General features: G+C 34.1%; 1 protein-coding gene across 1 annotated transcript in view; it reads left to right on the plus strand.

Moving 5' to 3' along the window:
* LOC149412288 (PDF receptor-like) overlaps positions 1–27,172 on the plus strand; it is a 140,470-nt gene that overhangs the window by 107,573 nt on the left and 5,725 nt on the right. Inside the window, exons 5-8 of the mRNA XM_089645698.1 lie at positions 862–965; positions 3,207–3,363; positions 17,142–17,365; positions 20,760–20,829. Coding sequence (XP_089501824.1) covers positions 862–965; positions 3,207–3,363; positions 17,142–17,365; positions 20,760–20,829 — 555 coding nt within the window. The remainder of the gene's footprint in view (positions 1–861; positions 966–3,206; positions 3,364–17,141; positions 17,366–20,759; positions 20,830–27,172) is intronic.

Genomic DNA, 27,172 nt, shown 5'->3' on the forward strand with positions numbered 1-27,172 from the left:
GTGCAAATTAGATTTCTTCGATATGGTCAATACAAATTGAGACAACCTGTAATTGATTACTACTACTTTCTACTTGGAGAACTGCTAATCATATTCTTATGCTTTTAAATTAGTGATTAACTTCATCAACTGCCCTCAAATGTTAAGTGTTATAAATATCCGTGTCACTATTAAATCTACTCGACTCCTCCATCTTTTCCACAGTACCAAATATTCAAACCACTCTCCACTAGCGCGAATTCAACGAACTGCCAATACATATACAGACCTTTTCAACATTCAAAACCTCAAAAAAACCCAAATAATGTGGATAATTATTTTTAAATCAAAATTTATAGTAAATATCTAATACGGAACGTGCCACTTTATTTAAATGTGTTTTAACTTATAAAACGAAGGAATTTATTTTTCTTTATTTTAGAGGCAACTTTGACATTTGTGAATTAAGTATAATTATTTTAAAAATAATTTTATTCTATTTACTACACAAATATTTATGATGAATATAAAATAAAATTATAAAAAATTGCATCTAGCTGGGCGTAAATTCACATTACAAGCGATCGATTTACGTAAATCTTTGTAATAATACTTAACCCACAAATAATTGGAAAATTTGCCTCTAAAATCATTAAAAATCTATTTCTTCAATGGCTTTTACTTTATAATTTAAAACACAATTAAATAATATAGCACACATCCGGTCAAGTTGTAACTTTTGATTAAAAAAATAATTAATCAATTTAGTTGGGTTTTTGGCTTCAAATCTAAATTTAAGTGATGTATGAAAAGGGCCGCACAGCCGTTCCTCTTATGTGTATGAACCGACCTCACTATAACATGAAAATTTTGTTGTTGCAGATGAAAATTGAAATAGCAGTCAGAACCAGACAATTGGAAATATTTGGATTTAGCATTTCATTGGTGGCCCTTTTGATCTCCTTAAGTATCTTCTGTCATTTCAGGTAGGTTACCATTGATAACATAATATATTATATGTTTTATAAGTTTTAAAGTAATATGCACGCAACGATGAAAAAATATTAAAAAATATCATAATACCTTGATAGATGATTTTATAACGATTTCCCGAGCACGGTCGCACTATTGATATCCAGACCGATATGGATAATGCAAATCAACATACGCGGGCGACACTGGCGCATCGGTTCATGAATTGACATTCATAAACGTTGGACGGCTACATAAAAGTTAAAAATACAAATTAATTGACAATGTTCAATTTAATATCAATACCATTGGCTGTCTGCATGTGCTTATTTTACATCAAAAAATGGGTTAATTAGTTCATGAGGTCTTTCGTACCTAATAACCTTATAACTAACAATTTTGTTTATCCTAGTTGGAACGGAATCAATTGATCTCGTCTTAGATAAATTAATTAAGTATATGGATCGTGTATACGATTTCTTTCAATTCTTAGATCTTAGTTAGTTCACCTCCACTCATTAATTAAAGCAGTAATTTTGCAAAACGAACGACGTTATCCAAAAAGTTGTGCATATTGATAGCTTACCAACACCTTGGAATCGGCGCTAAAAGCAGCGGCTCTTGGCTGCAGACTGTCCAAAACATACGCTGACCGTGCTCACAAATATCGCTAAATAACTGATTTCTTCAATATTGTGTTAAAAAACTCAATTCTTTCGAGAAAGGCATACAAATTCAATATTGTACGGATGATTCTATCCAATATTGTATTTGTATGCCTTTCTTGAAAGAATTGTGTTTTTTTATGGAGAAAACTATTTATTCATATTCATATTGTGTATGTACGGGCGCATACAAATATTTTTTCTTTATTTTGTAAGGCTTAATACCATGCAAAAAGCGTATTTTAATAAAAAATAAATTAATTAACGACATGTATGAACACGTAGAATATAACGAGCGTCGCGTTTAACCTTAAAAAAATATTTCACATAATGTGTGCAAAAACTTTTTGCTGAGTATGTTAGGTGAAAAGTTTTTTAAATAAACATTTGTAGACAATTATTTTAGCTTTAAAATAATTTATGTATAGGCTTTAGTTAAATAATAGGGATCGTAGGCTGTTAATCACAGCGGTTGAAAAAACTTTTATAGCCGATTCACTGCTAGATGCAAATAACTTATAATAAAACACAGCATATCATTTTTATCCACAATACTTACAGTTAACCTTACAAATATATCATTTTATCTGTATAAAAGACTGTAAGAGGTAGCAGAAGTCGGGGTTGTGTTGTTGTTGAGGAAGACATGGCACGATCAAGGGAACCAAATAGTTGAGTCGGACCATGTCACGGTACTTAGATAAGGTATTTTCTATAATGTCCCACCATAATGTAGGTATAAATTTTTACAAAACATATTTGTACATAAATCGTAATAAATTAAATAATTTATCTTAAAATATGATTAAGTACAAAATAATCAGCGTCGTAATGAATTAATTCGCTATTATGCTAAACCTGTAGGTACCTACCGCTGGAGTGTGTGGGAGAAGAAGTGGTATATTTTATCATTAATTTCAACTTCCGAATAAATTCTCTAAATGTGGGTTCAAAAATAAATGACGATAATAAATAATATTCTGTATGTTTTTCTTATTTTGGCGTACTTGATATTACGATAATAATGTAGGAACCTGCACCAAATTAATACAATATATTATAATTTATTCATGAAAACATCATTTGTACATCTTCGCATGTTCGTAACGCGTATTTACATTTAATGTCAAATGTTTAACCCTTTGTTTGCAACAAGTTTGTAGTTGCTATTGACATATTTGGTGGCTTCGTTTTAGGCCATACATATATAGCATAGGTAATGTAATTTTAGTGAATTTTGCATAACAATATTGGTTTAGTTTATATTCTATTTTATTTTAGTCGTACATGTTTTAAAAAAAAAAATTTCATATTATATTTAGTCTATCAGTTTTACATTACCTCATGCCATAAAACTTTTTGTTTGATAATCGATAGCTCATTAAGTAGATATATTTTATGTATATGCATAAATCGAAACGTTTAATTCAAATGATGATTAAAAAACTATTCTAAACTGATAATATTACTCGTACGTGTTCGAATAAATTCGTTCACAAGAGTAAATTTTTTTATGCGGAACGTGATGTGGTATGAAGAAAAATAAAATAAAACAATAAATATAATGAAAAATTCTGTCATCTTCTCCAGGAGCCTTCGGAACAACCGGACCCGAATCCACAAGAACCTGTTCATGGCCATGATGATCCAAGTGATGATAAGACTGACTCTGTACATTGACCAAGCACTGCTGAGAAACCAGGACCCCTTCAGTTCCCCGGGCTCTTCCAAAGGAATTGATAACACTGTAAGTCATTATTCAACTTATTCCTATACTATTATCATATAAGATAATATGAAGACCACCATTCAGAATCGAAATGTAACTCAGAGTTACAGGTTTCGCCTCAGCTCGAGCCGCTCAGAACTTCATATTGTGACGCACACTGGTGCAGATCCGATGCCAATCTTTAGCTGTGCTTCGTGATTCTGTTCTCCATCTCTTTTTTTTCATACCTCAAAACAGGTCCCAAATTGCGGATACCATCATGATGGCTTTTGGAACTCTTGTGCGATGGTCACATTAAAATGGATTACTGATAATAGCCAACCTCCGATAGCTTAGGGAACCAGAAATAGAAGAATATTGGGTTTATCCATAATTATAATAATAATAATAATAATAATAATACTTGGATGACTTGTATAGCGCCGTTTTTGTGCAAAAACACCTCAAGAGCGCTGTAATTATATATAATAAATTATTCTAATTACTTTTAGAATGGTAAAGAAGTATCTATTTTTAATATCGTTCCATTGTGAGACAACATATGAAATATTAACTTTTCATGTGATGGCGTTAGCTATGTTTTCTTACTTAAAAGTTGTCTGTCGACAAGCCATATTTTGTATAAATGATCTGAGTAGTTCAACAAATGCGAAAATTATTTTCAATACAGACGTCATTCGAACTAATCGTTTTATTAATAACCTGAATATTAAAAATATAATATCCGTTGCTCGGTGAAGTTATATCTGTTTAGCGTTACACAATGACACAACTATAAATATCAGCCGTGCATAGGATACGCTCCGCTGTGAGTATCCCCCCATACTATTTTGCTAGTGTTCGTACACGACGCGACGCGTCAACAAGGCCCGAACAAACCGCCGCGATTAAAGCGCGTCCGCGATCCCGTGCACGATGGCGATCAGATGTTGTGTATGAACTTGTAGCAACGTGTTCACATCGAAGCGTTCTCTGGCCGCGGCGTCCTGTGCAGCGTCTGGACGCGGCGATCGCTCGCGTCCGCGATCAGTTGCTGCTTGCAGGATCTGCAAGCTGCGCGCAACGTAATTATCTCTGAGTTTGTGGTATTTCTCATGATGTCGGATACAAATACAGAGAGAATGATCAACGAAATTATTTTTTTTATTTATTTATTTATAATGTATTACAAAAAACATGGTAAGTAACACATTATTCCCAATGAGTTGAGATAAAACTCATTACGGGAAGTACAGACACATAAAATACATTTTACAAGGATATTACACTTTTAAAAAAATACAACATATTGAAAAGGAAAAGAAAAATAAATAAAAAAGGAAAAATACATTGTTAAGAATAGAGATTTTAGAAATACTGAGAGACATCTATACACATGAAACATAGTAAACCAACATATGAAAGCGAGCGAAAATTCACTGGTTTAAAAACATTTTCAGGAAATAATCTTTAAGCGTTTTAACTAATATTTTTTTGTTAGTTACTGATTGCTTTATTTCATTAGGTAATGCATTGTATTGTCTATATGCAATATATTGTAATGAGTTAATACCAAATTTTGTTGTGTGGGTAGACGATGCTAGGTGTATTAGATTTTGGGACCGTGTTTTGTGCTGGTGTATGTCTGAATTAAATGCTGGTTTGATGTTAGTGTGTGAGGATCTATGTATGATTTGTAATACTGTACAAGTGATATTGTATTTAGGTAGAACCGTAAAAGGAAGTATGTTTGTCTTTAAATATATATCTTTGATATGTATATCCCACGGTAGACGGTAGATATTCCTTATTGCTCGATTTTGAATCACTTGTATTTCTGATATTTGTTTTTTAGTAATAGTGCCCCAGATACTAACTAAATAACTCAGATGGGAGTGAATCATCGCATAGTATGTGGCCCTTAGTAGAGATGTAGAGAGAAGACCTTGGAGTCGGTACAGTACGCCGGTTATTGGGGATATTTTAGATTTCACATGCTCAACATGGGAATTCCACGAAAGTTTAGAGTCTATTAATAGCCCTAAATATTTCGTGACTTCTATATTTTGGAGCTTCTCAGTTCCAAGTGTGATATTCATTGGCACATAATCCTTATTACCGAAAGTTAGGTAGTGCGTTTTTTTTATATTGAGGCTCAATTTATTAATACGCAGCCAATTAGCTAGAATTGAGACATCTACATTCATTTGAGACTCCAGGTCACTCAGGCTTGTACTGTGATAATAGATTACAGTGTCATCCTCATAAAGTTGGAGGTTTCCAGAGATACCACATTTAGTTATGTCATTGACATATAGCAAGAAAAGCAGAGGCCCAAGAATTGATCCCTGTGGCACTCCACATGTGATTTTACCTAAGCCACTCGAGACACCTTTGACTTCAACAAGACAAAATCTATCATCTAAGTAGCTTCGGAGGAGATTTAGGGGCTTCCCAACAATTCCCAAATATTCCAATTTCTTTAAGAGTATTTCATGATCGACCGTATCAAAGGCTTTTTTGAGATCTATAAATATGGCTGCCACATATTCACCCTGGTCTATATACTGTTGAAGGTTGGAGATAAAATCAAAGGCGGCACATTGAGTACTAGAATTTTTCCGAAAGCCATATTGTTGTGGTGTAAGGATATTATTCGCAGATATGTATTTTAGGAGTCTATCTTTGATTATGGTCTCAAATACTTTTGAAAAAACCGATAGAAGTGATATAGGACGGTAGTTAGAGATACATGTTTTACAGTCTCCTTTGTGTATAGGTATTATCTTCGCTAACTTTAATTCATTTGGAAACTTTCCCGAGGACAGTGACCAATCAAAAAGTTCTGTAAGGTGACCCGCTAATTCTTCTTTACAAGTCTTAAGAACTGATGGTGTTACTCCATCGAGTCCCGGTGCTGCTTTCAGCTTAGTTTTAGAGATGATCCTCAGTACCTCATCTTTGTTTGTCCTAGCCATGTACAAGGATTGGCAAGCCTTCGGTTCCACAAAAACGGTATTACAGTCATCCGGGAATGACGGAATGGTAGCTGCTAGCTTTTTTCCTATTGAGAGAAAAAACTCATTAAATGCGGATGCTATTTGGCTCGGATCCTTAATTACGCAGTCATTTACCACGAGGGATTCTATTTCGTTAGTTGGTTTATGTGTTCGGTTTGATAGAATAGAGTTTATGATTTTCCAGGTTTTAGTGGGGTTATTTTGGTTTTGTTGAAAGCTGTTCGCATAATATTTGTGTTTTAGATTTCGCCTATAATTAGTAATGGTATTTCTCAATCTCTTTTTAAGTGTTACAAGAGTAAGATTACCAGGGTCTTGTTTCCACTGCTTGTGAATCTGGTTTCGTTCTTTGATTAATGTATTTAATTTGGAATCAAACCACGGAGTATTCAGTTGTACCCGACTTCTTAATCCTGTTTTTGGTGTAGTTGTACCTGATTCTATTGCCTTTTTAATGTGATAATTGAAACTTTTAAAAGGGTCTTCTGAGTTGCTTAAGTTGATCGTGAAATTGTTATCAAGAAGATAGGATTTTACTGACATACTGTTGATGATAGGTCTCGTAATCCGGGATTTGGTTCTATTATTAAAACATTTTTTTAAGTTGTTCTTATAATCAACAATAAGTATATTATGGTCACTAAGTGGATCATCAATATTCGATATAGTAGTCTGAATGTTTTGCCTATTTGATAAGATGTGATCTATTAAGGTGCAGCTTGTATCAGTGACTCTCGTGGGAAATGTTTTGTTATGTATTGAAAAATTGTAAGATTGTAAGATGTTGCAAAAATTTAATGAAGAATGTGTGGATATGTCAATGTTAAAGTCTCCGAATATTAATGTATCTTGTCTACTTTCGTTCAGTATTTTTTCTAGATGTATTAGAAAATCCTGCATATTTGTGTTGGGTTTTCGATAGATAGCATAGATGTTAACTGGTTTCCTATCACTGCTACTAAGCGTTATACCTAAAAAGGAATTTTCATTTGAGTAATTTTCAATAATTGCACACTTCATAGTATCAATCACATATATTGCTACGCCGCCTCCTCCTTCGTTGGGGCGAGAAGAAAAAACACTTTTGTAACCATTCAGGGAGTAAAACTTTTCCTCTCCAATCTTAAGCCACGTTTCCGTAATGACGAGCACGTGTACAATGTACCGCGAACTTCTTACTTTTTCTTCGATCTCATCAAACTTATTACGGATGCTTCTCGCGTTCATATACATTATTCGTAGACAGTTCGTCACGGGATTATAATTCTCGATGGTGAGGCACTTATGCTCATGTATGTTACACTCCATAATCTATAGTTGCAAGGTCGTTCTTGAGTGCAGCGATGTAGGCCGGGCAGTTGTCCCTATCTCCAGTTGAGTGATCAGCAGGCTTACCAAATCTGGTGCATGTCGCGCAAACTGGTTTGATGGTGGAATTTGGGCAGCATGAATTAGCATCTGCCGATGGTGTTTTTCATGTTTTCAGCTATTAAATTACAATTATTATCACTTTTTATAATAAACATAATCGATTAGCTATGAATATTCATATTTTTCCGATATTAAATCGCTTATTTTGAGATGTGTATTGACTACACAGCACCGGAACGCGTGTATATTTTTAGCACAGTTCTATGTTTATATTTTGTACAAAAGAAGTTGTAATTATTATATATGTGTTCGATTAATTTGTTTTATGTATGTGTAAACCATTCTTAAGAATTTTGTCCCCATTAATCTGATATTTAAAATATTGAAATCGAAAGAAACTCTTGTAATTAAAATTCATTAAAAAATAGTTTATTCAAATATACATAAATTCTAACAAAATTGCATTATGGGTTTCATTTTATCCTACCAACCCGTCGAAATTATTTATCTTACCAAACCGTCTTTTAAGTAAATTAAAACTTTTCAGGGGCTTTTTCACCATCTTCCCAATAGCTTATCTACCCTAATAACGAATATTATTAAAATTAAAATAAAATACTTGCAGTGGTTAAAAAAATCGGCCAACTTATCCAATATATAGCCACTATACATAGGTTCGATTACCGAATTATAAACTCCAACTTAATAAATAAATAACCGTAAATCGTAAATCGAAAATATTTGTTATTAGGGTAGATAAGCTACTATCTTCATCATCTGCAATAGCCGCTAGAAGTAATAATTCTTCTTCAGATTCGTTTCCAAACATGATTATGATTATTTAAATGGTTCCCGCTCCGAAATATACCTACCACACAACCGACACGAATGTACGAGTGCCACGGACGCCAGCTGATCGCTAGTTGGTCGCTAGTTTGGTGTGAACGGTTCTGCACGCACAAGGGACGCTCACCGTGCACGCCATCGCGGACGCAAAATGATCGCGGCGGTTTGGGTTTGACGTCATTTGCACGCTACTGTCATTGTCAGTGCTGGTAGCACGCTACACAAGTTGCTTCATGTCTACAACTCGATGAACATAAATGACTTCAGAACATATTTTGAATGTTAAATTATTTGTTCTGGAGATGGGAAAATATCCATGTTTAATACCGCAATACGTAAGAAAGGATTTGACTGAGAAGGCGTGGATTAAGGTCATTCTGATATTCCTTGGCGGCGACGAATCCACTACAATTAACATTTATTTCGTTGTACTGGTGAACCCAAAATCTTCTTTTACGTCATATTTGTATGCTTGTAAATATAAAGATGAGCAATATTATTGTCTTAGTTTGTATTAATTCCATGACTGCACTTCAGTTACTTCAGTATATTTCGGGTAGCGCCATGTACGGAAACCAGCTTTAAAAAGTAGCATATCGATAGGCTATTTGTGGTTTCGTCACAGTTGCGAAGCTTGTATCTCCATGTGCGAAGGGCCTGAGATCATTAAACTGATCTATTATTTTACTTTGGTTAACATTAAGTAAGGAAAGTTTGGTTGTCTACAAAAATGTCCTCCACCGGTTCCGGTTCGTAGCCATTTGCCTCACGTCTTGGATCTTCCCACTCTGCTCTAAGCATCTTCCAAGCAATCTCTACACATCCTTTGACTAACTTTGGGTCACTTGAGAGGTCATTGGCTACTGGCTACCGGTCACCGGTCACCGGTCACCGGTCACCAGTCACCGGTCACTAGTCACTGGTTACTGGTCACTGGTTATGACTTGACCGTGATTTCCCCATTCTTCTAATCTTTCATTATTTACACTTGGTCAGTTCATGGGAGTCTTTTTCGACCTCTGCCAGATTCTTGTGACCATGTTACCGAGAAAGGGATTTTTAGACTAATCATTTTCAACTCTTACAATCGTGGCTTATGGCACAGGCTACTTTAACAATAATTTTACTGAGAAAACTATTATAATGATTTAAAACAGATTTAGAAATATGCTTTTGCTATTAAATAACCGTTTTCCATTTACTTTTATTTTTTTCATAATATTTATCTAGATTTATATTAACAATAATATTATGTTAATTTGTATATAATAATATTTGGCTAATTTATATAGCGCCGTTTTCGTGAGAAATCACCTCAAGGGCGCTGTAAAAATAATATACCCTTTTCTTTGTGTTTGTAGTGGTAATTTTAATTTGTTTTGTTTTTTTTTACTGTCAATACTTCTAATTCGTAATCATGGATACGAGATTTTTCTGTTATTTGTTTTTGGGGTGTTATGCCGTGTTGCGCTAACTCCTTCTTTAGCCAACGTTTCGGACAGCATTGCAGAGTCCATCATCAGGGCAGATGTGTTATTTACAAATAACACATCTGCCCTGATGATGGACACTGCAATGCTGTCCGAAACGTTGGCTAAAGAAGGAGTTAGCGCAACACGGCATAACACCCCAAAAACAAATAACAGAAATACTTTTGGCCGTGAAAATCTTAAATCATAATGGATACGAGATGTTATATACCATTACATATATAGATCTGTAATCTGCAAAATGTTTATGGCCCACAATTTGGAAATATCTGTTCAGTGCAATAAAGTAGATGCTAGATAGACTAACAATAAAAAATATCCATGGTTAACAAAATGTTATTTCGGATATCCAAAGCACGTGGAACCATCGACGCCCACGCATGAAAAGTACTTTGCCGAACTAAATAATTCCTCACCATGGTGCGGTACGGTATTACGTACTCTAATTTAAGTTTAACCTTAATTGTCTGAATTGATAATGTATCGTTGATAATTAGAATGTTATAGTATTGTTTGACTAACGAACGAACGGAAAATCTTGAGTTATAATAGATTGTTAGCATGAAATATTACAATCAGAGTGAAAGATTTTTTCACCAGAGTTGCAAATATTTTGCCATGTTTGGTGACCAGATCTGAAAAGCTAGGTACCAACTTCTCAATCATGATAATTATTTGGGATATCTTGAATCCTAGCAAATTTTCGTTGATAAAAGGTTGATGATAATATTTAATTTACTTAATAAATATTTCCCTTTAGAATACAATAAATTGGTAATATTCATATTTTAAAATATTGTACCTGCGCCAATCATAAACTTTTATCTTGAAAACATATTGGTTATGTAGAAACCTGTGGATTAGAGAGATAAATTGTAAAAAAATCAACCCGCAAAAAACAAATTTTCTTTACCATATTTTTTTATTAACATATATATTTTTAAATATTTTTTTTTGTTTGACTGAGGATTTAACCTTCTTCCCCAGGGACTGGTTTTTAACTGTTTTGAACATTTGAAACGAATTTTAGAACGATAAAAAATATTATAGAAATTTAGTTTGACTGGTGATTGAACCTTCCTCCCCAGAGACTGGTTAAAATGAGTGAACCGCGCCATCACTGCCAAATCCTAATTGGATGGTACCGAGATTTATTTCGTACTGCAAATTAATATAAATATTTCATAATGTCATCCAATTTTAGAGATATGCGTGTGTGAGCGCGTGTGTTTGCGTGAGGGCCACCAAAAATTATATGGTTGATAGGATGCCTTGTCATCGACAGCGAGTATGTATGCTGAGTTTCAGCACAAAGATTACGTTTCATTAATTCGTGAATTCAGTCATTTTTATTCATTCATTTGAGAAAACAAAATCGTTATTCAAATAGATAAATTTACAAAAAAACATTAATACCAAGAATTGTATTTATATCATTTTAGTATTCTACTGTACTGTATCAATTTATCCTTGAAAATGTCCTCCACGTGAAATACAGGTTAACTCCTAGCGTTGAGGGCAATATACGTACAGTTGTAACAATATTTTTTTTAAATTAAATTAATGTTTACATACGTTGGTGTATCTGAACATTTATTGTCATTGTAAAAAGGACCTATTCGTATCTCGTGGTGCACAAATTATTATTTTTGGGAGAGCAGTCAAGTCGGATCAAATATTTGATTTGAAGCACTTTGATTTTCTTTGTGCTAGCTTAACTGTATACATTTACATACTTGCATGAAATTATACCTACTACATATGAATGAAACTCGCTTCACTTTTTTCCGGGAAGACATGTACCATTGGCGAGGGTAACGCCATTAAAGATTTTTTTTCGTTTTATTATACACAACTGCAGAATAAATACACTGAATCCTTTGTTGGCTAAATACATTCTCAGCACCACGCAGCAGTCCGTCGTGGGATCGGCATGTACAGTTTACAGGGCTGCCACAAGGTATAACCACATCAGTAAGAAAAATGATTGCCTTCATTAGAATTAGCATACATGTTCGGGCATAACGCTAATAAATTATAATTATTATATAACCTACATCCTATTGTTCCCACCTTGCCATCGGGAGATAGGGATTTCGTCTCACTGGCACCAGTACAATTTCTACCACATACCGATACGCGTCTCGGGTCATACCTTTCATGGGCTTTTCTTTCGTGGTCGATATCGAGTGACGGAACAAGAGTTGAGTTTGGTGCTACCACGGAGGCTGTAAGGAGATACAGGTAGGACTTTTCCTTAATTCTGGTGGCATCCTCAAATACCTATCCCGTTCCCGTATATCGTTCAATTTGCACCCGACAAAGACGCTAAGTTTTCAAGAGCTATCGAAACAATACAAATTCTAACAATATGTATGATTGGGTAGTTAAGATACTTGGCTGCCAATCCTGGTATGCGCAAGTAAATTGTATGTGATTTCACAATATTTTCATTAAAAATAATATATAAAGCAGTATATTTGCATTTTATATGTGTTTCTTTTCTTTTTTTTTCTTTCTCTACAGATGGTCTAGTCTAAATCTATGGTAAGCAGTTATTTCGTCCTGTACTATTTTTAGGCTTATGTTATTTTACTATACCTGTACATATTTTAATATTGTTATTTGTGTTTTTGTGCATATTGTAGGCATCCTGCAGCCTAACCACTATGCAGGGACATTGTAGGTCTAGATTCATTTTATAATAAATGTAGTCGTTAAACAAAAAAAAATTAGAGTCCTTGTGAGAGCCCTGAAGGATTAACCATCTGTTACTTATACCAGGGCGGGTAAGCGGTGGATAACCTCCAGTATATTTGCATATTTATAGAGACTTAGATATTTTCAGTATCGCCATGATGAAAGATCACCATTCCGTGAATTAAGAATTCCTCTCAAATATTTTTTTCCCTTAATTTGTTGACATGGGTATTCTAGGTCAGTGGTCCCCAACCTTTTTATCGCCGCCGACCAGTAAACGTTTGATAATTTGAGGGGGGGGAGACACGTTGATTTTTTTGATTTAATAATATTAATTGAATAATGTTTAACATGCCTTCAACATAAAATACATGATTTTTAAGCAAGCTCTTGCGCTGCGTCCCTTACCATTTGATCTATGGCCCGAAAAAGGCCAGCGGACCATGAGTTGGGGAGCACTGCTGGAATAACACGCATATTGCTTACTTCTCATAAGTGCATTTGCAATGCACGTGGGTCATGCGTATTTTCTAAAACTAATTTGTCCTTCTTCAAATGTAATCAAATTGATAATGTTCTAAGAAAGGAATTCTTAATTACTTTAATGTGCAAGCAACATATATTTACATGAAGAAGAGTGTCTGTGGCGGGCGGGCGGTGTGGCTGTTTTTTTCCGAGATTTATTTTTGCACCGTTGACGTTGACGTAACGAGAGGAAGGTCACTGTCAACTACTGATTTCTAGAAACTCCATGTAAAGCCCGGGCGGCGCCGGAGACTTCAGCTAGTTATTTATAAATATTATTATTTGAGTCATTATGAAGATATTTAACATGTTAAGTTTTTCCAAGATTTTTTTAAGAAAAAAATAAAATTTAAACATATTGGCAATTCAGGAATGAGTCACTTCTGCCACGTTTTACATCCATAATTATTTGGGTATTTTGTAAGGCTGGGGAGGGGAACGAAATTTGGAAAAGTGAAGTTGGGAAGTACCTACCTGGCTGTTCAGATCTGTCACCAAGCAACATTGCATTTCTGGATGATGGTCTTTCACTTTATTGGGAGTATGTACCACTCTCTCATAATTCTGTTAGTTATATTAAATTCAAACAATTTGTCTTTGTGACCTCACCCCTCACCGGGTTTCAAACCTGTAACGCCTTGTGCCATGGACAAGAAGCTCACGACAGCTGTCATGCACTTCTAGAGTAGTGCAATTATTAAAGTTTCGATATAAGCGTTCAAAAATAAGAAGAAGAAGATTACTGAAGATGTTTTGCAAAAGAGACATGTCAATATGAATAATAGAGGAAGCGCGATAGCATAAAAACGATTATAATTAATAGGCGTAAGCGACTGTTATGAAAATATTTAATTACACATAGAAAAGCGACATCTGAGTTAAGTAGCATTTGAAGATGCATTGGTACTTTCTTCCATTTCCTACGAAATAATCGGTTGGAAAGGAACATACAATAACCATATGAAACCTCTAGAAATTATTCAGAAGTTTATCATTAAGATAATGCACCAGAAGACCAAGACATATCCCACCATTATGGAACTAAGGCGGATCTACTGCATCCAGTGTCTTAAATTTAAATACACTCGTCCTTATAATTTCTGTAAAAATCCAAATCGTTCTAGCCAGAGACACAACATATGCGTGTAAACAGTGCCTCACTGCAAAACTAGGCTAGCCCAAAGACACATTAACAATATTGGCCTAAAATTGTTTAATTCCTTGCCGAGTTCCATCAAGATGTGCCAAAACCTAAACTCGTATAAAATAAATGTCAAAAACTGGGTAAAAAAGTATCTGAAAGTGAGAGAATTTTTTCTATAATTTATACTACGAATATGATACCTATATATGATAATATGGTACCATCAAAATTAAAAAAAAAATTAACTTCTTTTAAACTGTTTTTTTTATTAAATACGCAAAACCTCCAGTAAAATCATATTAAACTAACTATTTGTACTATATATATATATTTTTTTTTCTTTACTCATATTTCTTTTGTCATTTAAACCAGAGATAATGTAACCACCACTGTTTTGAATACATACCTTATAATGCCCACGCACAGGCTTCGCCTTTGTGGGATTTTTTTGCTACTGCCTTATATTTTGTATTATTATATTATGTACCTGTATGTATCAAAAAAATTGCCAATAAAAAATACTGAATCTTTCCATTCCTATGATGACGTTATAAATATGTTAAAATCAGAATTACAGTTCTTTTTTATAATTTTTGGAGCTTACTTTGCGCTTCTTTTCTATCTAGGGTGTTACGTTTTAAAATTGCCATTTGAATAGAAATTATCTTAAAATAAAATAAATTTATTTTTAATTGTTTAAAAAACTTGTTCAAGGGAAGTATTAATTTCCAATATAAGCCAATACGGAGTTTTATAAAACATGTGAAATGTATAATAATTGTAGTAGAATATTATTGAAGAAGTGATATTTGTTAAAGACATTATAAAATAGAACACATGCAAAAGAATAATAAAAGCTAACATTAATATTTATTTATGAGGTGTGATATTATAGCCTTCTTGTATCTAAATTCCGTGCAGTTGAACACATCCACTATTTCCAAGAAAGTATATGAATATATGTTATTAGGTGGGTGGAAATTTAAAATGTGTGGTTAATATCTTCCCTAAAACTAAAACATTTGTGTAGGTATATATGAATAAGGACTGGATAGATGATGCATTACCCATCCTGCCATATAAATATAATCATCTTGGCAATGGAATCAAAGGGAGATTTGGCATCGATGTTGACGACCATCGCCGAGCAAATAATAAAATGCACGAACTATCAAAGCAACGCGACGGATCCAATGAAAGCTAAGCATTTAACATAATAGGTAGAAGAAAAAATGGGCCGCCTCTCTGTTTTTACGCGATTTGCAGTAGTATATGCTCTTTGACTATTCCGTGAATTTACACTGGTCTGCGCTAGTATAGAACATAGAAAGACGTTAGTGAGCCCCAACATATGAGATTGGTGTGACCAATGTATTTCTCCAGTGTACTTCTATACTTTAGTTGGGATTATTTTGTTATGAGGATATTTCTCCAGTTGTTTATGCTTCCCCTTAATCCTGCCACCCGGGTTCTTAAGAGGATTGCCAAACCTGAAACTTACCCCTTCGTGAGCACGTTGAGCCGCGTACACAGCTACGGTCTATAACCGTAACCGTAGCAAGACCGTTACAAAAAGTCATGGTGTGTATGTGGCTTCGGATTTTGTCACCCATCAAATGCGCGAACCGGTAACGGTTACATATCGAATGTGAGAACGAGCCATTAGATTAGATTAGAACCATGGTAACGCATCGGACTGCCATTCCGAAGGTCGCGGGTTCGAACCCGGCGTGCGCAAATACATTTTATTTGATTGATTTGTGTTATTTCACAATTAATTAATTAAAATAATATATAGTATATTTGCGGCACGTTCCAGAGTGGAAGATACTACCAGTATCGCCCTGGTGTAAGACCACCATTCAGAATTGAAACGTTGCTCCAAATGGCTTTAGCCGTGTTTAGTGACTAGATCTGAATAGCCAGGTACTTCCCCACCTTCCTCTTTCACTTCCCCACTTACCTTCAGCCTCACAACATCCCCCAATTGGGGATGACATAGTCTCACTGGCTCCAGACGGGAGCAGTTGGGACTCTTGTGAGGTATTCACTATAAAAAAAATTTAAAAAAATTAGAAGCATTGCAGTATCCGAGAAGACCATAGGCATCCAAATTGATAGACTTACCCTAACATGGGCTAGCTTTTCGACAAGCTGGAGGCAAAACACGTCACCATAGTTTTGGGTTGAAGAGTGTTTTGAATAGACTACGACGTCAGTCGTACATTGACCGCCGAAGAGCGCACATTCAAATAACCAGACGCTGCGCTGAAAAGTAAAGTTCGCTAAAGGCGAAGGTTTGCAGCGCAGTACATTGTGGGACTTTTCTTGCTATCTTGCTGACTAACCGCCTAGTGTAGTGACGCTATAAATGAGTGAGGTGGATAAATTATAACACATCTGTAAAAAGTGTCTGACTACATAGTGTAACAAAATATTCAATTTTGGAAACAAGCCCGAACTTTTGTTTAGCCGATTTTGGATTTATGGTTTATTTATATGTGCACCATAGTACAAATGACTAGTAATTCGTAAACAGAATCGTTTATTAAAATATGAGTTGCCTGTAAACTAACAGATTCATTTATTGGCAAATCAAGGTCACGCCGACTCCTGTGCTCCTCGCAACTTTGTCCCTCTTTCCATGATAGGTTGGTCTTTCTATTTGGACAAGACAAATATAATAAAGAGTAATTTGTGTTTATTTGTCTGTTGTGACAGCCCTATCTGTGCGAGGCGTCCTACGTGCTGCTCGAGTACGCGCGCACGGCCATGTTCATGTGGATGTTCATAGAGGGGATGTACCTGCACAACATGGTGACGGTGACGGTGTTCCAAGAGCGGCAGTGCCACGGTCTGTACTACGCCATGGGATGGGGCTTCCCCGTGCTGCTGGCCTCCGCCTGGGCCGTCACCACGGCCTACTACTTCAACGGACAAACCGCGTAAGTTTACATTACCAAATGCTCTTTACAGTTTTACAATTAAACTAAAATTAACCCTTCAGCACTTACTTTCAACACTTTTGTTCATTTTGCAATGTTTTTTTGTGTTTTTCAAATGCATTATATACATCTTGTTTTTTTTGTTGTAAAAACCAATTTAGTTTTAGAAAATAGATAAAATTATCTCTCTGGAGTGTATTTAAAATAAACATTACTATTTCTAAATAATAAAATTTTAAAAATCAAAGTGGAATAGTTTTATCAAAACGCATATTTTTCATATTTTTATATTTTTACTCGAATCGTAGAAAATTGAGAGAACTCGATATTTCGAAAGCACATTACTTTTGTGTGTGAAATTTGTAAAAAAACTTTAACTTCACTTTTATTTTGTTCATATAATTAAAAATACGAAATAAGTTAAGCCGATTGTTACGATAGCGGCGCGACATGAGCTCCAGAGGGCCATCAGGGTAGACTACGTCCAGGCAACCATGGCAGTGATGATTGGCGTAGTCTGCTCCATAAGCTTCCCATGTTGGGGCGGAGAAGTGCTCTGAAATAGTGCACTCTCCCTCCAGATTCGTTTTCGTAGCGCTGCAGTATCTCGGTAGGCGGAATATTTGGCGATAAGAATTATTGTAAGCGACATTCAGCTTATGCCATTCGGATGCGGTGAAAAACTATTCCTTATTCTATGGCGGTGAAGCTAATTTTTTACCAGATATTTTTTTAATCTAACCTCAAAAACGCGTATCGGAATATTTCGATTGCGGAATTGGCTGTATTTTCAGACATTGGTACAATTTAATAATATAGTAATGAGATGCTGACATTTTACAATCTCCTCATAAGCGGTTAAATTTAAAAATACAATTCGTCTAGATACGGAATACGAACTACCTACGCAGTCAAACATACAATTCGTCTAGATACGGAATACGAACTACCCACGCAGTCAAACATACAATTCGTCTAGATACGGAATACCAACTACCCACGCAGTCAAACATACAATTCGTCTAGATACGGAATACCAACTACCCACGCAGTCAAACAAAAAATAAGCACGCTGGGACTTCACACCCGATACGCCATAGATTTTGTGCGTTTTGGGAATCCGTGAAATATGATATTAATAATTATTGGAAAATTATTGTAACTATTAATACTTACCTAATATAATTTTTTTAAATAACTGGCATTTATGTAAGAAGGTCATCCTTGATAAAAAGATAAAAAAAATAAATGGACTTTCATTATTGGTGGGATTTTGTGCAGCAAAAATTTTATTTGCATGTGGGTTTTCGTTTTATGTCCCGTGTGTTCGAGTTAAAATGGTAATTTATCTTAAAGTCAAACTCATTTGTGGATCAGTAGATTAAGGATGAATTAATTAATAATCCACCTTAAAAAATTTGAATACATCTTTAGTTTGAAGTCAAGTCGAATATAACTCCTCGATCTGGTCCCCCAATTATAAAATATACTCAGATTCAATCGAAAAAATTGAACACAAATTCCTAAGACACATTATTTTAAACTCTGTATTCCCATTGAAAGCATAACCTATAATTACTAGATGAAAAAAATTAATTTATAAAAACTCTCAGATCGAAGAATTATATCCGACTCAATATTTATGTTCATAATTGTAAATGGTAGTGTAGAGAGCCTTGATTTAATTAACCTCATTGAATTTCATATACGTACAAGAGCTACTCGATCTAAAATCCTGTTTTAATGTAACAATTCCAGGACTGAGCATTTCAAACACTCGTTTGTACCTAGATTACATGAAGTTAGTAATACGAGTAGTTATGCAGATGTAGCGGATCTGTTTAACTGCACAGAAGCTAGGTACAAAAAGGCTATACTACCATATATTTTAAATCATTATTATTAATTAAACCTAAGTCTACTCATAAGTGTTTATAATATGTTGTATGTACTTGCGTCTCCTTCTGGAGGTTGTATTAATTTTATTCTTCTCTTTCATACATTCTTTTATATTTTCTGTCGTCATTTTAATATTTCCCAGTCAATTGTTATTTTTGTTTAAATTATTACTATTGTTTGATTATGCTTGTAATCTGTGACATGTAATTATTGTGTATGATATATTTATACCGTGGATATTAAATAAATAAATATTGACATTGGTGTGCTAATACCACAATGGAGTGCTTATACAATCTCTTGTGGGTGGTAGTGGGGCATAAAACTGGTAGAGGAAGTTTGAAACAAGACCGAATGCTATAAAAAATGAAAACCCTATGTTCTGTAAAACCAGACTGTGCTAAAAATGTCAAGGTTCAGATGTCAAGAAAGAATTCTAGGCTAATGAAAGCGTATTGAATATGATTTAGAAAGAGGTGATGGGATAATCAGGGAACGCACGAGGAAGCCGTAGCATGATCAATCAAACACTACCTGAGTCAAGAAATGTCAAGATAGAATTGTGTGGTGGTCCATGCTCTCATGTTTTGTTAGTTACGTGGAAACAAGTTAAAAAATTTAGCTTAGTTTAAGCGTGTAACGTAATATTTTTAGTGTGAATAAATGTAAGAATATGGAGGATGATAATCTAAATAAAAGATTCATAACTAAGAATTATAATTTATTGTAAAACAAAACATAGCAAGAGACTCAAATGAATGATTTAAATATAAATAATCTCAGGGTGCAACTAACCTCGAAGAAACGTTAGTAGGTCGGTATTATTACGTAAAAATAATTAACATGGTGATTGAAAAGTTATACTAAATTGTAGGTAGTAAAATGAATTATAATTTTAAATATCATTACTATAAATAAAGGGCGCCAGTTCCATATATAAACGATAGAACAAAATTTATGAAATTATATCAAACCAATATTGCAAACAGAAAGAGAAACTAAAGATTGAATATTTGAATTGAATATTGAAATGCATAATGATAAACTAAAAACTTCCCGATTCCGTGTTGAACGCCAACCACGAAGAGTCCTTTCTTTCCCGTACGCCTGATTGCTGGATCCGCCACCCGAATCCTGAAGACGAAGCTCCTCTTGTTCCGTCAGCCAACTCCGAACCTTGTCTCATGGTGTCGCCAGTTGTACACCAAATAATAAAAATTAACGGGTACTTAATTTATCCCGTTACAAGCGAAACCGGTCGATGTATAAAATAATAAAGTTCGTTGTTAAATACTAACTTCCTAACTATACTATACAATCATACTTCAATGATTGTTTATCATCTTTATAAAACTCAGGAAGTCCATAACGGTTAGTTTTATTTAAAAAAAAAATGCCTAACCCCAAAGTAATTACTTCTTATGAAAAAAAAAAGAAATAACATTCATCAAATAATTTTTTTTTTAAACTTAAAACTTTTTTTGAATTTATTCAGATGCTGGTGGGGATACAACTTCGTCAGTTATTATTGGATTTTGGAGGGACCAAGACTTGGAGTTATTTTGGTAAGATTCACTTAATCTCCTTATCAAGTTAAAGTTTTAATGTATATATTAAGACTAATTAAAAAAATATATATTAGTCATTTGCATGTCTAAGTTTATTTATTTATTTGTTCAAAAAACATTTTTCAACATAAAAAACATACACTGCACATTTCATTAGGGCATTCCTGAATCAAGATGTGCAGCTTTACAATTACATCATTTAAAAAAATACATATATATAAACTTTATATAATAATAACATTAAATTTAAACCCAAAAAAAGAAAATTTATTTAATGTTTGATTTACTATATCTTACATATTACTGGATTTTATTTAAATTAATGTGTATTATTATATATTTATTATGGTACTTCTTATTACCCTTCTCTGGGTACATTGACCCCCCGATTATAAAACTCGTCCAACGAATAGTAAGATTTCATACGATTCTACTGCCAATTTCGCTGACTAATTCATATCTTATTATACTTTACAAAAGACAAAACAAAAAAGGAAATTTAAAAAAAATTTATCTAAAATAGAAATCAGATACAGGGTTAGAAGACATATCAACAATCATTAGACAAAAATATTTACATTGAGTACATTTTAATTAGTGCAAAACAGTTTGCAGCTTATATAAAATGTAGGATATATATAGATCTATATAGATCGCCCACAGTCAAAAAATATTTTATTTAATAACCAGTTCCTGACGGCAGGTTTATTTTTTGTTTATTTGTGAAATACATGATAAAACATTAAAAACATTTATTTACATATGAAACATTAAATCTCCATACTAGGCGACTGCCTGTTTCATGGTGACCAATGGAATATAGTTATGTGAGGTCTAATGTGAACATATGAACTAAATATATAAACTTGTTGAAAATAGGAAGGATTAGAGTAAAAAAATTATAAAGGAAATAGAAATTTAACTTGGTAGCAGACCTGGGACACCATAGCTGTTCGATGGTGCTCCGGTTTCATAAGCGAGGGACTGGGCAGACTACGGAGCACCATGAGGGTCCGGCTCCATAGTCGTGAGGCTAGGCAGAACCTGACTCATAACTGTTCCATGAGGTGCCCGTTCCATAGCGTATAATCTTGACCGGCCTGGAATATCTATACCTAGTCCATGAAATAGTCCTACCATTTGTGTGAGATGGGGCTGGATGAGGTATTCCAAATTTTTCAATACTCTCGTGAACTGAAGTGCAGCAGTTTACATGAGGCTTGCTGGTGGTAGGATCTGGAGTGCAGCAGTTTACAGGAGGCTCGCTCGTGGTAGAATCTTCAGTGCAGCAGGTTACAGGAGGCTTCATCGTGGTAGTATCTGGAGGGCAGCAGTTTACATAAGGCTCACTCGTGGTAGGATCTGTAGTTGTTATAGTATCTGGTGCTGGTTTGCAACAGTTTATGCTATAGACATGCGTATGACATCCTCGACGTTCTGATATTTGACTGATGCGGCTTCTAGTTTGGTAATGCACATTTTCATGAGAACGACGATGTGTAGAATAATGAGTTTCGTGGTCTGCAGGACTGTGGTAACCGTGGTGATGAGAATGGTAAATATAGTGATGGTCACGACGGTGTCTTTTTAATAGTCGCCCCACATTACCTTCCGGTTGAGGACCACCATTAATCTCAAATTGCCGAGCACCATGGTCTCCAAAAGTTTGTTGATCTCCACGTTGATGTCTACCATAGCCTCCAGATTGTGGACCATCTTGATTTTCAGCCATATGACCAGCGTTGCTCACATATTGTTGTCCAGTATGTCCTTCAGAATCCGTACCTGCTTGATTTTCGGATTGCTGACCACCATATCCTCTTAACGTTTTCTGGTCAACTTTTTCATGGCACAAAGTAAAAGGTTTTTCTTCGGAAGGTGTTTGGGCGTCCACACAGATTATCGTGCGATAATTCGATGGTAGCTTCTTTGATTGATGTACGTTGTTATAGTATGTTACCGAAGAGAGTGATTGTTCCCCGGCTACTGGCGTGGCTCCCTCATTGACTTGCCGCTGCGGTTCAGAGGAAGACAGTGGGAGGGCCGCGGCATCCCGCAGTCCGACAGATATGATGCACGTGATCAGACAGAATGCTGCAGTGCTCATCTTGGTGGCTCGGATAAACTACTGACTCAACCACCTCCCGATATGACTTATATAATGCAATAGTCTGGAGTCAGCATTTCGTCAGTTCTGTCTTTATCAAAAACACGATGCATTATTTAGACTTTTGTTATATTTTCATTACGAATGTCTAATCAACAGAATATGTATTATAACGTGTTTTAATTAGATGTGCACTTTTATATAAGTAGTGAAGTTTTAATAAATTTTTGGTTTTATAACATCTTCATTTTTAGTCAAAATGCTACCCGAATTTCACACGAGTTTCATGGTTAAACGCAACGCTCGTTGTATTCTACGTGTTCACAGATGGCGTTAATTAATTAATTTTGTTTAAATACGCTTTTGCAAGGTATTGCTTTACAGTATTAAGACAAATTATTTGTTTGCGCCCTCATATACGCAATATGAATATGAATAAATAGTTTTGTCCATATAAAAACTCAATTCTATCGAGAAAGGCATACAAATACAATATTGGATTGAATCATCGGTAAAATATTGTATTTGTGTGCCTTTCTCGAAAGAATTAAGTCTTTAAACGAACAAAACTATTGATTCATATTCATATTGCGTATATACGGGCGCAAACAAATGATTTGTCTTAATATTGTAAAGCAATACCTTGCAAAAGCGTATTTAAACAAAATTAATTAATTAACGCCATCTGTGAACACGTAGAATACAACGAGCGTTGCGTTTAACCTTAAGTAATTTTTCGTATTAATAGGAAACTTATTTTTTAGACCTGAAAACGTCTTTAAAATCGGTGCCTGGTATGGGGAACCAATCGCGGCCAAATGATCGACATTTTCTGTCGAGGTAATTTCAAACATCAATAACTTACATAAAAAACAAACATGGCACCGCTATCTTGAAGATGGATGCAAATTTGCATCAGTACTCCGATACTTGGTGCACACGCACGATTCTCGACTTTATTCGACACGTGTCAATAAATGGGATCAAATATCAAAGACTAATTATTCGATCCCAGTTAATTAAGTCTCATTTTGAAGAAACAGAAGTACATGTTACAAATCATCATGAGTTCCAAGTGGGTTTGTCAAAAGCTCAAAAGATATGAGGCTGTGAATTTTAAAAGTTTGAAAATTTTGTGAAGGCAAAGTACAACCAGAATCACAAAATCTTTCACGAATGTGTATGTGGAGCACAAAATTCCAAAGAGAATGAAACCGGAAACGCCAGGCTTGGAACCACAATGAACGTTTTGGGCTATCTGATCTAATTTAAATTCGGAATACCATTATTATAAAAATAATCTTCTTCTAACTTATAAAAAGGATTTTTTAATATAACTTTACGTTTGGACATTTTATTGAAATTGTGAGAATGGGAAAAATGCTCTAAAAACTAAGAGCAGAGATGCTGCAGGAGTTCCTCCCCCTTGGCAAAGTACGCGCGCTCTGATCACTCTGACGTGTGCATCTGACGAGCCTGGGTCTAATGTGTATGGTGATTTCGTTGCTGATGAGATGAGCAGTGCAACATTTATTTTATTTAGAGAAATCCTAATATTTGAAAGCCGTATAATTTTTTATCCTACTTCTCATACCACTACACTACCCTGCATTCAATAAATATATGTTGCAGATTCAAAATAGGGTATTTTCACCCTTTTTTTATGCGATAGTGAAGATAGTGCAGCCAAAATGAATTGTTTGTTTTTGTTCGTGAATTCGTGGCGTTAGCGTTACGCTGGGCGACGTTGGTGATAGCCTTCTTACCAGAGACATTGGCGTTTTCTATGTCATAATGACAGCCAGCCATAATAATTAAGCCTAATTGTAGCCAGTTGAAACCGTTTCTAAATGTGCGGTTTTAGAAGGTTTTAAAAATAAATAAAAATATGTGTAAAAATATAAAGGTTTGTGAAAATACTCCATAAATTATATAACAATTACAATATTACACGATTGAAGATAAATGCTTCAGCGTCCGACACTGCATTTCTACAAAAACAATATTCTCATTTTCCTTAACAGCGATTTATAATGAATTGTCTAAACAAGTAAATATCTCCAATCCAATTATTTTTTTTATATTAATTTAATTAAAAAATATTTATATTTCTTTGCGAAATAACCAGAAGTTTGGCATGAAGTGGGCAACTTAAAACCTAAGTAGCATTTTTGATATAAACTCGAGTTGGGAAACTTATCTATCGGGATAAAGTTTCAGAATCAGATGATCTCTATTGAATTGATTCTTCTATTGAAAAGCCACTTCAACAATATTCATAAAATGGAAAAGAGCGGTCAACATTAACCGTATTGGGAAATAACGTAACTTATTTTGTCAATACGGACATCACTACTTGTTGTCAAACAAAAAGATTATTTGATTTTAATATATACGATATTCCTTCCTAAGCATACGTATTCATTTATAACTTTGTTATTTATTGTCCCACGTTCCTACTTCTAATCTCTTTGTTATCGTCAAATGAATATTATTTATAAACTTATATTTTCTATTTAAGTAAGCATTTAAATACCGACTACGCAAAACATTTTGTTGATTATTATTTACTTATTACGCTGATAATATAGAACTACTTAGCATTTAATATATAATCCTAACAATTTAATGTTTCATTATTTAATAAGGCGCATTAATTATTAAATGCAAGCTATCTTTTACATTTTTGTAGAAACGATTGTTCCAATTTTTTTATGAAATTTGATCTGTGAAAGCAATATTTTTCTAAATATATTTGAACAAAATATTTTTGCAATCCGATGTTGCAAAGGCTACTTATTCATGTAGAAAAATAACCTACAAAATTACTGTTACTTGCAAACTCGTGTTATTCCATCCAATTATACTTGCTTATTCCATTTCAGCCAGTAAAAACAGAGCATTTGGTCACCTGACATAATGGCCGCCTAGTTGATAAGTATGAAAGATGGTGATATGGCATTTTTAAATCTAGAATATACATATATGGCGTTTCATATTCCACGATATTTGGTTGCAAAACAGGATTATTCCAAGATTGTCTGGCAAAACTAATTTATTCCGTACACAAACTGTAAATGTTCAATATTTGTTAATATTTTATAATTCAAAAGGGTATTTAAAGTAATCTATTACTAAAAAACAAATCAAAATAACATATTTGACAACTGAATCATTTTTGGAAATTTTCCTTCAAAACGTTCAGGTAGAAATATATGCAATATCGATAATTTATGTTTCGGTGCCGACAACCCGGGTGTTTATTTTATTTTGATTTTTTTATTAAAAAGTAAGGTAATTTTTGCAAGTCTGAATTCTTTTCAAATATTAATATTATTTCTACCAATTTTGGATATTTCACGATTGAAATAATTTTATGTTAAAATATTATGTTATAAATATAGCCCTGCAATCGTAGCCACTATAAAATTCCATGTAATGACTAGGTACACCAAACAAAATGTAACATTCTTCTGTAATAAATACCCAACCAACTTTCAGACACACTCACTAACCAATAGCATGCGTGATCTAGGCAACAAGTTTGGGGGTACTATTTATATATTTAATGACACCATTAACGGGTATAGAACTAAGCGAAATCTATACCAGCACTTTCACAAGTTGAATCCTAAAATTATTGTAGCGTTGGTAATGTAGTTGTAGTTATTTGTCCTAACTGTTCTAGTTTCTATTTTATGTTATGTTACTGATACGTTTAATGTTTCATTTTTAGTTTTGTTTTCATTATATTCTCATTATAATTATAAGCACAGTTTTACATTTGTGTATTCGTAGATCTATTTTGTACCTACTGAAATGGATTACATGTACACACTGTTATTATTTAATAAATAATACAGATATACTCCCTGTATGTATCACTTTCATGTAAAAGCCTTTTTAGGCGTATAAATAAATAGGTGGGTAATGTATCGCTTGTCTGAATTATTCACCAAATTAGTTTCAATTTTGAAAATGACACCTAAAAATAAAAGCAAATTTGAGTGTATTAAACCAGATTTCGCGCAGGACTAACGCACAGACAACCGAAATAATTCTGTTTGGTGATGTAATAATAAAATAAAATGACAAGTTACCTATAAAGAAACCAATTATGTAAAATGTTTTAATTTAAAAAATAATATTATCTAAACTAAACAACGAGCTAACACCATTCATTCATTTCTTACATTTTTGTTTCTTCTCAAAATTATTACACATCTGCAGCTA

Source organism: Hesperophylax consimilis, chromosome 23 (genome assembly GCF_061612785.1).
Source record: "Hesperophylax consimilis isolate HC1 chromosome 23, BYU_Hcon_1.0, whole genome shotgun sequence".
Classification (NCBI taxonomy): Eukaryota; Metazoa; Arthropoda; class Insecta; order Trichoptera; family Limnephilidae; genus Hesperophylax; species Hesperophylax consimilis.